This window comes from Sminthopsis crassicaudata, chromosome 3 (genome assembly GCF_048593235.1).
Source record: "Sminthopsis crassicaudata isolate SCR6 chromosome 3, ASM4859323v1, whole genome shotgun sequence".
Lineage (NCBI taxonomy): Eukaryota > Metazoa > Chordata > Mammalia > Dasyuromorphia > Dasyuridae > Sminthopsis > Sminthopsis crassicaudata.
The window spans coordinates 395,374,137-395,387,211 of NC_133619.1; the positions used below are offsets into that span (position 1 = coordinate 395,374,137).

General features: G+C 38.2%; 1 protein-coding gene across 1 annotated transcript; it reads left to right on the plus strand.

Annotated features, from left to right (window-relative positions):
• Positions 1-1,233: 1,233 nt before the first annotated feature.
• Positions 1,234-6,551, plus strand: LOC141562288 (T-cell surface glycoprotein CD3 gamma chain-like). Its single transcript, XM_074302260.1, has 6 exons — positions 1,234-1,402; positions 3,792-3,815; positions 4,357-4,587; positions 5,308-5,439; positions 5,674-5,717; positions 6,144-6,551. The coding sequence occupies exons 1-6, from the start codon at positions 1,348-1,350 to the stop codon at positions 6,207-6,209; spliced, it is 552 nt and encodes a 183-aa protein (XP_074158361.1). The 5' UTR covers positions 1,234-1,347; the 3' UTR covers positions 6,210-6,551.
• The last annotated feature ends 6,524 nt before the right edge of the window (positions 6,552-13,075 follow it).

Here is a 13,075-nt window from a genome sequence, read left to right on the forward strand (position 1 = left end):
GCTGTGGAGCTGGAAGTCTAATAATAACAATAATTTTTAAAAACAAGTTTATACAGCATTTTTAGGTTTACATTTTTGGTTTATTCTTATTATTTTCTTTATTTTTCTGGTTATATATGTACATTTTTAAAATCAATCTTTATGTTGGGAGAGAAAAATAGAACAAAAGGAAAAAGCCACAAGAGAAAAAGAAGAAAAAAGGAAAAAAAGAGAACATGACATGTGTTGATTTATAATCATTCTCCATAGTTCTCTCTCTGGATGCAGATGGCACAGAGTGGTTTCCTATAAGGTAAGTAGAACAAGTATTATTATTATTATTATTATTATCCCCTTTTGACAAATGAGAAAATTGAAAGGATTTAGTGGCTTGCCTATAATCACCTTACTAATGAGTGTCTGGTTTTAAGTGGGGCTCTTGATTTCAGGTCTCCCATCTTGTCCTTCTATTGATTTTTCTGACTATCTTATGAGCACTTGGCCTGTGTAAATACATATATATATATATATATATATATATATATATATATATATATATATATTCTCCATTGTCTCTCACATTATCCATGTGTACATCCCTGGGAAGAATACTGCCAAGGTAAGAGAACCTATTCACAGCATTGAAAACTTCACCATTTATTGTAACTTACAGTTCCACATATGGATGGTGTGATGCTGGCTGAGGGAGGACCTATGCTTTCTGGTTGTTAATTGCAGGCCAGAATTAGCACAATCAGCAGAACTGACCCATACTTTGTTGCATTTAGAATTGATTGTATGACCTGACACAGGACCGCCCAGGATGGCATGCTCTCCTCAGAGAAGGTGCTGTGTTGTACGAGCAAAGCACAATTGAATTAGCCCAAAGGAAATGTAAAATGTGCAAAATTAGAGAATCCAGAACAAATGTTCACATGGACTATCTGACCTGTGGCGGAGCAGCTCGAGCTCATATTGGTCTGATCAGCCATAGTTGGAACTACACTCTGACATACTGATGTCAAGGAAGGATAGCCAATAACCTCCCATTTTAGCACTATAACCAACTATCATGAAACTTGCCTATCTCCAGAAGGGAAGGGGCCAAAGGCACCCCCAGAGACATCCAGGGCACCCCCACGCCCAACCGCCCAGGGCCCCATCTCCCCCCACAAAAACAGAGCCTCTCAGATAGGAGTCCGCATCCTCCGCCCCTCCCCAACCTCCTTTACTCACACCGGAGGCTGTGGCTGAGGACTAGCTCCTTGACACCACACCACAAGGCCCAACCAGCAAAAGGTGGAGCCAGACTAGGTAGGCTCGGCAGGACACCCCAGCTGCTACCACAGGAAAAGCGCCGAGCAGAGCATGAAGTGGAACTGGCATCTGGCTGACCTGATCTTGACCATCCTCCTCCTCCAGGGTAAGGACATTAAAATGGGTGCAAAAAGGCAGAGAGGGATCTTGAGGGAAAGGCACATTTGGATCCTCCCCACAGCTTGGTCCCTTGAAGGGATCCTGGTGGGGCTTGTGTGGCATGTGATCCCAGGTGGGCACAGGGAGTGGGCAGGACCTGAAGAACAACATTCTCTTAGGAGGCTTGTTCGGTCCTGGAACCATCTCTGCCTGACAAAGTCAGAGTTCTCAGATGCACTAAAAAGACAACTCTTCAGTCTCCATCTTGGGCTTAAAACTTATATACCACAGCCCAGAAGGAAACAAAGAAGAGGTCCTGAACCCAAGGTTGGAATTAGGATTAAACCTGAGCATGTCTAATGGAAGCAGAGCCCTTGGACTAGAGACTCATCTATACCACCAGCAAGCTAAGGGACTTTTACTTTTCTTAGCCTTGGGGTGACTACCAGACTCCACACTGGCCTCCCAGCTTTTTTGTGTTCCCTATCTCAAAATTCACTCTTCACACAACTGTCTAAATCATTTAGCTGGTGAAAAAGGTTGGCAATGTCATTTCCCTTCCTCTCTTGACCCTAAGATAAATGCAAAATCCTCAGCTCAGAATTTAAAGCCTTCCACAATTTGGCTCCTGTCTGGTCTACCTTTTCAACCTTATTTCACATGATTCTACTCTGTATGCTCTTTGTTTTAGCCAAAAAAGCCCACTTTGTTCTCCCTTGCTGTTCCAATGCCCGCTTTCATGCCTATGAATCCTCTGTGCCTGGAATGTACTCCTTCCCCTGCCCTACTTCTAGGGAACTCTGGCTTCCTTCAGAGCTCAGATCATGAACATCCTCTTACAGGAAACCTTTCCTAATACTCTCTTCCTCTAATAGTCATATATAATCACTGCATATTTTATCTGACCAATCCTATTCCTCCCTTCTAGTAAAATATGAGCTTGTTGAGATTAGGAACTATTTTCTTTGTAATCCCAGCAGAGCCAGTACCTGGCACATAGTAGGTGCTTAATCAATATTTGTTCATTTGGATTGGAAGCCATTAGACTTATTGGTCTTGTTATGTAAAAACACCTACCTCTAACAGCCTACGCTTCCTATATCTGCCTTGCTTAGTGGGCAGAGCTCAATTGAGCACTGGATATCTAGGCTTAGGAACCACTGATGCAGGGATGAAAGAAAACAAGTCATTTTAGTGTTTAACTGTCTGAGACTGAGGGAAAGGAAAGGAAAGGAGAGGAAAGGAGAGAAAAGGAAGAGAAGAGGAAGAGGAAGAGAAGGAGGAGGAGGAGGAGGAGGAGGAGGAGGAGGAGGAGGAGGAGGAGAAGGAGGAGGAAGAACCTCTGTTCTTCCTTGTAGTGTCCAGGAAAGAAGAAATAACATAGTTCTATTCTGCTTCCCTCTCTTGCCTCTACAGGACACACTCCATACTAGGTTCAGGGCCAGAAGCTAGAGTTAGAGTTTGCTCTTTCTTGGAAAGTAATCCTAATGCCATATGTTTCTAGTGCCATGTCTATACTCTCTCTCTGAGACATGTCTATATCATACAAATAATAATGCAAATCTGGGAATTATTGGGTAGCCAACTCTAACAGATACCTGTGATTTCCACTTGAAATAGATTTCGGAAAAACCATATGAATATATGTTCTTGTGACACATTGGGCATCACCTATGTATTTACCACATGTTATTTCATATTCTATTTATTTGTATATATGTCATGTCACTCTAATAGACTGAAGATTCTCTGAAAAGATGGGTTGTCATCTGAACTTTGTATCCCCCCCAGTGATAGGTGCTTAATAAATGTTGGGTGGAATTTAAATGAATTTTGAAAAGTATCTTGATCTTTGGGCAGGTATATACCTGTCAATCCCAATCAGGATTTCAGGGGATGAAAATCTGGACTGTATAAATGCCCTTGAATCCAACTTGGCAATTAAAGTCAAAAGTTAGGCTCAATGCCTCCCATTGCCCTGGTTTAAGATTTGGACCACCTAAGAATTGTCAGAGACAGTCTATATTTCTCTTTTCCTCTTCAAATAATCATGTACAATCACTACACATTTTATCTGGCCAATCTTCCTCCTTCTCTTTAGTAGAATTTGAGCTCTTTGAGATTAGGACCTATTTATTGTTATATCTTTGTAATCTATATTTCAAGGATATACTATAACATATTTAACATATGCCTGCCATCTAGGGGAAGGGGTGGAGGGAAGGAAGGAAAAAATCGGAACAGAAGTGAGTGCAAGGGATAATGTTGTAAAAAATAACCCATACATATGTACCGTCAAAAAAAATTATAATTATAAAATTTTTTTAAAAGCTATATTTCATCCAGGCCTTCCCCAAATGATTTTAGCCCCACTATCTATTTTTTTCTTTCTGCAGATGCCATGGCTCAGACAGATCAAGGTAGGAGAAATTTCTTCTTTGTGTCCTCACATGCTATAGGCAAGATCAGATAGTGGAAAGAACGCTGGTTCAGGAATCAGACTAGTCGAGTTCAAATCCCACCTCTGACAATTCCATCCTATATGGCCTTGGAAGTCCCTTAATTTTGCAGGATCTTTCCTTACCTGTAAAATGAGGGGGTTGAACTAGATTGCCTCTAAGGTCTTTTCTTATCTTAATGTCTATGACTTAGGAAATGATAATAAAATGAGTGGCGAAACTTGCTCATCTTAGACTCCTCAGTTTCCAACAATCAGGCTAAGGCTGTGTGATATTCTGTGAATTCACCTGTTTTTTGTGTGATATAGGCTGATGGGAGGTAAGAAAGAGGCGAGAGAAAGGGAGAAATGGAAGAAGAAACTGTTAAAATGGGACTCTAGCATATTCTATCCATCTTCTCTTGAAAATAGTTATTATATCCTTTAGAAAAGGAAAATGTTTAAGAGGTGAAGTCAATCAGAAACAAAAATTCACAAAGGAAAAATGACTTTTTATAACCCAGGAAAAAAACCAGTGGACTTGGATGACAATCGACAGGATGGAAGTGTACTACTAACCTGCAACTTTAAAGGGAAAGAAAGTGTCCAATGGATTGCAGGGGAAATGGTCCTAAATGAAACTAAGAAAACATTGAACCTGGGAAGTATTTTCAAAGACCCCCAAAATGTATATTGGTGTAGAAACTCAACAAAACCCGAAGAACATTCTCTCCGACTTCATGTATATTACCGAAGTATGTAATCTTCTTCCTGCTTTTCCTTTTTATAAGAATAAGTGAGGGGAGCTAGGTGGCTTAATGGATAGAGCACCAACCCTGAAGTCAGGAGGATCTGGTCTCACACACTTAACACGTTCTAGTTGTATGACCCTGGGCAAGTCACTTAACCCCAATTTAAAAAAAAAAAAAAAGAATAAGTGAGAAGGTCACACTGGTCTGGAGAATTGGAGGCTAAGTAGAGCTGAGTGATAAAGCCTGAGAGACAGTACTCTAGAGTAATCAGCAGTTTAACTCCTTTAAAGGAGCCTACGTAATCCTTTTATGCTCTAGCCCTACTTTGGGGATATCCTCTTCTTGGGATGAGACAGCTCAGCTGTTTCTATAAGCTAAGGAATAGAGGGAAGTTTTATGGGAACACAAGTAAGGGGGCTATTGACCAAGGACAAAAGATCTAGACAGTCTCCTTCTCCACAGAGATCTTAAAAGTGTCTTGGGCATCACCTATGTACTTATCACATGTTATTTCATATGATATATCTATGTCAGGGGAACATTAAGAGACAATCAGTTCATTGTCTAATGATTTTTGCAGGTAGTTTCTAATACTCTACAATGGGACAACCCTGTAGGGATATCCTAGACAGAATCCTTCTGCGGATGAAGAAACAAAAGTTATAAATAAAAGAGAATATTTGTCAATATATTTTAAAGGTATTTTTTTTTCCTTCCTCACAGTGTGCCAAAACTGTATTAAGCTGGATGGAGCCACTCTATCAGGCTTTATCTTAGCTGAAGTGATCACTGTTTTCTTCCTTGCTGTTGGCATCTACTTCATCACAGGGCAAGATGGAGTTTGGCAGTCAAGAGGTAAAGGACAGTTTTGGTAGACAGGATAAAACCAATCCTTTCCTTTCAGTCTCATAAATTTCTTAAGTACCAGGAGGTACTCATATAAATGTTGTTTGATGCAGAGATCTGAGTGGGCTGGGTTAGGAGTGATTTTTGTCTTCGTAGGACAAGAAGGAGCAATGTCCCCAAGCTTGTTTGCCTTTCCTAAGGTCTGATATCCACTGACTGTCCCTCTGTCTTTTTTTTGTGTAGCTTCGGACAAACAGACTCTACTGACTAATGATCAGCTTTACCAGGTGAGTAAAGGGAGATGACAGAGCCTCTGGTTAAACTAGTTGGGAACAAAACCTTTAAATTCTAAAGTGACTCAGAAGGATCAGTTCAGAGCAAGAAATGCTTAAGACATAGGAAGAACTTGAGTGCCCTTCCCATCTCTACCTCTTCTCCTCCATCTCCCAGATGAAGGAATGCTGAGATAAAAAGAAATTTAGATCAAGGCCCAGAGAAGAAAATTTAAAACGGTGACTTGTGAGGCATGCTAAAAATCCGAGTAAAGTTTTAAGTTGCAGTAAATTTTGAAAAGCTTTTAAGGAGAGCTCACCAAAATTGTGTTCCCTTCCTTCCTCAATTTTAGACAGTGCTTTGCACACAGTAGACACTTGGTGGGAGAATAAATGAGAAAATGGAGGAAAGAAGTTGTTGATTTTGTTCTTCCTTCTCAGCCTCTCAAAGACAGAGAAGATGACCAATACAGCCACCTTGAAGTGAGTCGTCCCCGGAAAAAGTAAACTCCCAGACTCAATCTGATGGTGTCCTCCTACTCCCTAAAACTCTTACCTCTGCAATTTTGACTGCTTCTAAATAAGTTTCCCCCTTTCCAGCATGACTGTAACTATCCATCCCTCCTGGTCTCCACTAATGAGGCTCCACTCAGCCCAGCACATGCTGTGTGGTTGGACTGATTGGGACAGCCACCTTCCCAAGGTCTCAAGGCCAACGTGGATTTTCTTGGTGTTTGTTGTTAAAGGCATTTCTAAAACACCTTCACTAAGTGCCTGCAAATTCTTCTCCAACAGCGCCTGGAGCATTCTAGACATTGAATAAATATTCATTACTCAATTGTTTAGAAACCCTCTGCTCCAGAAGGCAAAGCCTGAGCATGCTAAAGCATTCTGGTCTCTTGTGTTCTCAGTTGGGACAACCCAAAGCAGGGAGACTTTCAGACATTAAGGCCAATCTCTAAATGAGGCTCCCTAACACTTAGAGACCCGAGGGATGATGTGGAGGGGAGAGAGAGAGAGAGAGAGAGAGGGGGGGCGGGGAGGGAGGAGAGAGAGGGGGGGAGGGAGGGAGGGAGGGAGGGAGGAAGAGAGAGGGGGGGAGAGAGGGAGGAAGAGAGGAGATTCTGTCATATCCAAGACTGATTGGGCATGGTAGTTCCTGTAACTGGCTCCCTTCACAAAAGGATGAGTTGAACTGTGTCCCATACCTGCCACCTGCTGGTAAGTCATTGTCTGAAAAGGAAAGATGGAAGGGAAAGGCTCTCACCTATGGAATGAGTGCTTTGAACTTTTGTATAGCGCTCTAGAATAACTCATAATTACATGACACTCTAAGATTTATAAAACAGTTTCTAGACAAAGTCCTCACAACCAAACTTTCAAGCCATTTAACAATAAAAAAATGAAGCTCAGAGAATTCACTTCATAAGATCACAGAACTAGAAAAAGATGATTTTAGTAGCCTCATTTTCTATATAAAAAACTGAGGCCCCTGAAGGTAAAGTGATTCATTTCCCCAAATTCCATAGATAGATGAAATTTGAACCCAGGAACACAGGATTCCATGGCCAGTGATCTTTAGAATCTTAGAACTAGAGGTGAAAGCAATATTGGAAACAATATGATTCAACCATGCCTCTCACATATGAGGATACTTGGGCCCAGAAAGATTTAAATTTAACAAACTGGATGGAGGATAGAATGTAGGATCTATTAAATATATACTTTTGCAAAGCACTATATTAGACATTAGGGATGAAAGACAGAATGAAAAACAATCTATTGTCAAGAAGTTTACAGTCTACTGGAAAAGATATGCCATTTAAGCAAATAAACAATCAGAATACAATTTGAGGCAAGTTAAAACACTAAAAAATTGATTCACAGCTCTATTTTGAAGCTTTCTGGAGGTAGCTCTGTCTAGGAGCAAAATGTCTCAGATCTTCTGAGCAAAAGTTATGGCTACAACTCCAATACCAAAAGTTCAAGAGGAGAAGAGTTTAAGAATCCAAGACATTACTTTCTGCTATGAATTTTCTTAGGAACAGGGAATACTTCTAAACCTTAATGTATATCCCAATACACTGAATCTATGAAAGACTTTCTGTAGGAGGTATTATCTCAGTTTCATCCTGAAGGAAGTAAGTTTTATTATAGTGAAAGGCAGACTAAAGAAAGTGATTTGCCCATTATCCTATAGCTATTAGGTGGCAGATTAGGGACTCTGTCTCAGGTATCCTAACTCTAAATTTGTGCTCTCCCCACTATACCCCTGGCTGCCTTTTAATAACAAGAGTTCACACGTATTTAGTACTCAAAGATCTTCAATTGTTTCTTTTAAATCTCTTGCTGGGTCATTATCCATATGCTAGCTCCTATCTACAGGTAAATGCTAAAGTCCTTCTCTCTTCTCTATATATTCTCAATAACTTCAATAGTTCCCAAGAGTTAATTTTTCATGTGCACACAAAAATGCTTAATAAATGTCTTTCCATTCTATTTCATATGATTCCCAGATCTGTTGAGTCCTAGTGTCTTTCTTAAACTCCAGTTCCAACATCATTACTAAAACCACTTTTAGTCATTTTGAACTATATATGCCAAATGCATCTCAAACTCAAAATACCCAATGGAAAACTCATTCCTCAAAGCCACGCCTCTTCCCAACATCCCTTTCTGACAAAGGTACCACTATACTTCCAATCTTCTGAGTTTGCAACTTCCATGGTACAGGAAACAGAGTGCCAGGCTAGAGTCAGGCAGACCTGAGTTCAAAGGTGATGACACTGACTGGCTATATGACTTTGATCAAGACACTGAATCTCTGTCTGCTTCAGTTTCCTCATCTATAAAATTAGGGATAATAATCATACCTACCTTCCAGGGAAGTTATAAGGATCTAATGAAGTATTTGTAAAGCACTTAGGTCAGAACCTGGCACATAGTAGATGCAATATAAATGTTATCTATTCGTAATATTATTATTTTCAATTCCTAATACCCTCTCATAGCAAGTATTATCTTTTTTTTTTTAATTTTTTATTTTATTTTATAATTATAACATTTTTTGACAGTACATATGCATGGGTAATTTTTTACAACATTATCCCTTGCACTTACTTCTATTCAGATTTTTTCCCTTCCTCCCCCAACCCCCTCCCCCAGATGGCAAGCAGTCTTATATATGTTAAATATATTACAGTATAATTTAGATACAATATATGTGTGTAGAACCGAATTTTTTGTTGCACAGGAAGAATTGGATTCAGAAGGTAAAAATAACAGTTTACATTCATTTCCCAGTGTTCCTTTTCTGGATGTAGCTGGTTCTGTCCATCATTAATCAATTGGAATTGGATTAGTTCTTCTCTATGTTGAAGAAATCCACTTCCATCAGCATACATCCTCGTACAGTATCATTGTTGAAGTGTATAATGATCTTCTGGTTCTGCTCGTTTCACTCAGCATCAGTTGATGTAAGTCTCTCCAAGCCTCTCTGTATTTCTCCTGTTGGTCATTTCTTATAGAACAATAATATTCCATAACATTCATATACCATAGTTTACCCAACCATTCTCCAATTGATGGACATCCATTCATCTTCCAGCTTCTAGCCACTATGAAAAGGGCTGCCACAAACATTTTGGCACATACAGGACCCTTTCCCTTCTCTAGTAGTTCCTTGGGGTATAAGCCCAGTAGTAGTATGGCTGGGTCAAAGGGTATGCACATTTTGATAACTTTTTGGGCATAATTCCAGATTGCTCTCCAGAATGGTTGGATTCTTTCACAACTCCACCAACAATGCATCAGTGTCCCAGTTTTCCCACAGCCCCTCCAACATTCATCGTTATTTGTTCCTGTCATCTTAGCCAATCTGACAGGTGTGTAATGATACCTCAGAGTTGTCTTAATTTGCATTTCTCTGATCAATAGTGATTTGGAACACTCTTTCATATGAGTGGAAATAGTTTTAATTTCATCATCTGAAAATTATCTGTTCATATCCTTTGACCATTTATCAATTGGAGAATGGCTTGATTTCTTATAAATTAAAGTCAATTCTCTGTATATTTTGGAGATGAGGCCTTTATCAGAACCTTTCACTGTAAAAATTTTTTCCCAATTTGTTACTTCCCTTCTAATCTTGTTTGCATTAGTTTTGTTTGTGCAGAAACTTTTTAATTTGGTGTAATCAAAATGTTCTATTTTGTGATCAATAATGGTCTCTAGTTCTCCCTTGGACACAAATTCCTTCCTCCTCCACAAGTCTGAGAGGTAAACCATCCCATGTTCCTCCAATTTATTTATGATTTCGTTCTTTATGCCTAAATCTTGGACCCATTTTGATCTAATCTTAGTATGTGGTGTTAAATGTGGGTCCATGCCTAGTTTCTGCCATACTAATTTCCAGTTTTCCCAGCAGTTTTTGTCAAATAATGAATTCTTATCCCAAAATTTGGGATCTTTGGGTTTGTCAAAGATTAGATTGCTATTTTTATTCACTATCTTGTCCTGTGAACCTAACCTATGCCACTGATCAACTAGTCTATTTCTTAGCCAATACCAAATGGTTTTGGTGACTGTTGCTTTATAATATAGCTTTAAATCAGGTACACTTAGACCACCTTCCTCTGACTTTTTTTTCATTAGTTCCCTTGCAATTCTCGACCTTTTATTCTTCCATATGAATTTTGTTGTTATTTTTTCTAGGTCATTAAAATAGTTTCTTGGGAGTCTGATTGGTATAGCACTAAATAAATAGATTAGTTTGGGGAGTATTGTCATCTTTATTATATTTGCTCGGCCTATCCAAGAACATTGAATGTCTTTCCAATTATTTAAATCTGACTTTATTTTTGTGGCAAGTGTTTTGTAATTTTGCTCATATAATTCCTGACTCTCCTTTGGTAGATATATTCCCAAATATTTGATGCTATCGACTGTTATTTTGAATGGAATTTCTCTTTGTATCTCTTGCTGTTGGATTGTGTTGGTAATGTATAAAAATCCTGAGGATTTATGTGGATTTATTTTGTATCCTGCGACTTTGCTAAAATTCTGAATTATTTCTAATAGCTTTTTAGCAGAGTCTTTGGGGTTCTCTAAGTATACCATCATGTCATCTGCAAAAAGTGACAATTTGATTTCTTCATTTCCTACTCTAATTCCTTGGATCTCTTTCTCAGCTCTTATTGCCAAGGCTAGAGTTTCTAGTACTATATTGAATAGTAATGGTGATAGTGGGCAACCTTGTTTCACTCCTGATCTTACAGGGAAAGGTTCTAGTTTATCACCATTACATATGATGTTTACTGAAGGTTTTAAATATATGCTCCTTATTATTTTAAGGAATAGTCCATTTATTCCTATACTCTCAAGCGTTTTTAGTAGGAATGGATGTTGGATTTTATCAAATGCCTTTTCTGCATCTATTGAGATGATCATATGGTTTTTATTAATTTGATTATTAATATGGTCAATTATACTAATAGTTTTCCTAATATTAAACCAGCCCTGCATTCCTGGTATAAATCCCACTTGGTCATAGTGTATTATCCTGGGGATGGTTTTCTGAAGTCTATTTGCTAATATCTTATTTAAGATTTTAGCATCAATATTCATTAAGGAAATTGGTCTATAGTTTTCTTTCTCAGTTTTCGTTCTACCTGGTTTAGGTATCAGTACCATGTCTGTGTCATAGAAGGAATTTGGTAGGACTCCTTCAATCCCTATTTTTTCAAATAGTTTACATAGCATTGGAGTTAGTTGTTCTTTAAATGTTTGGTAGAATTCACCTGTAAATCCATCTGGTCCTGGGGACTTTTTCTTAGGAAGTTGGTTAATAGCTTGGTCTATTTCTTTTTCTGAGATGGGACTATTTAGACTACTTACTTCTTCCTCTGTTAATCTGGGCAAGCTATATTTTTGAAGGTATTCTTCCATTTCTTTTAAGTTATCGAATTTATCGGCATAAAGTTGAGCAAAGTAGCTCCTAAGTATTGTTCTAATTTCCTCTTCATTAGTGGTGAGTTCACCCTTTTCATTTTCAAGACTATCAATTTGCTTTTTCTCTTTCCTTTTTTTAATCAGGTTTACTAAGGGTTTGTCTATTTTGTTGGTTTTTTCATAAAACCAACTCTTAGTTTTATTAATTAATTCAATAGTTTTTTTACTTTCAATTTTATTAATCTCACCTTTTATTTTTTGAATTTCAAGTTTTGTGTTTGTCTGGGGGTTTTTAATTTGTTCCTTTTCTAGCAATTTTAGTTGTAAACCCAATTCGTTGGCCCTCTCTTTCTCTATTTTATGCAGGTAGGCCTGTAGAGATATAAAACTTCCCCTAATTACTGCTTTGGCTGTATCCCACACATTTTGGTATGATGTCTCATTATTGTCATTTTCTTGGGTGAAGTTATTAATTATGTCTATGATTTGCTGTTTTACCCAATCATTCTTTAGTATAAGATTATTTAGTTTCCAATTATTTTTTGGTCTATTTTCCCCTGGCTTTTTATTAAATGTTATTTTGATTGCATTATGGTCTGAAAAGGATGCATTTACTATTTCTGCCTTACTGCATTTAATTTTGAGGTTTTTATGCCCTAGTATATGATCAATTTTTGTATAGGTTCCATGAACTGCTGAGAAGAAAGTATATTCCTTTCTGTCTCCATTTAGCTTTCGCCAAAGATCTATCATATCAAACTTCTCTAGTATTCTATTTACCTCTTTGACTTCTTTCTTATTTATTTTGTGGTTTGATTTATCTAATTCTGATAGTGCAAGGTTGAGATCTCCCGCTATTATAGTTTTGCTATCTATTTCCTCTTGCAGCTCTCTTAATTTCTCTTTTAAGAATTTAGATGCTGCACCACTTGGTGCATACATGTTTAATATTGATACTGCTTCACTATTGATGCTTCCCTTTAGCAGGATATAATGCCCTTCCTTATCTCTTTTAATTAGATCAATTTTTGTTTTTGCTTGATCTGAGATGAGGATGGCTACTCCTGCTTTTTTGGTTTTGCCTGAAGCATAATAGATTCTGCTCCACCCTTTTACTTTTAGTTTGAATGTCTCATCCTGTTTCAGGTGTGTTTCCTGTAAACAACATATAGTAGGATTCTGACTTTTAATCCAGTCTGCTAACTGCTTCCTCTTTATGAGGCAGTTTGCCCCATTCACATTTATGGTTAGAAGGACTAATTCTATATTGCTTGCCATCCTATTAACCCCTGCTTAAGCTTTTCCCCTTTCCTTCCCTTTTACCCTCCTATCCAGTATTAAACTGGTAAACACCACTTGCTTTTCACAGCCCTCCCTTTTTAGGATCCCTCCCCCACTTTAAAGATCCTCCCCTTATTTTACCC

What these genes read in the sequence shown, in the direction of transcription:
- LOC141562288 (XM_074302260.1), top strand. Translation starts at nt 1,348, where the DNA reads ATGAAGTGGAACTGGCATCTGGCTGACCTGATCTTGACCATCCTCCTC. An exon ending in CATGGCTCAGACAGATCAAG is followed by an intron (nt 3,816 to 4,356) that starts GTAGGAGAAATT and finishes TTTATAACCCAG; the next exon opens with GAAAAAAACCAGTGGACTTG. An exon ending in ACTTCATGTATATTACCGAA is followed by an intron (nt 4,588 to 5,307) that starts GTATGTAATCTT and finishes CCTTCCTCACAG; the next exon opens with TGTGCCAAAACTGTATTAAG.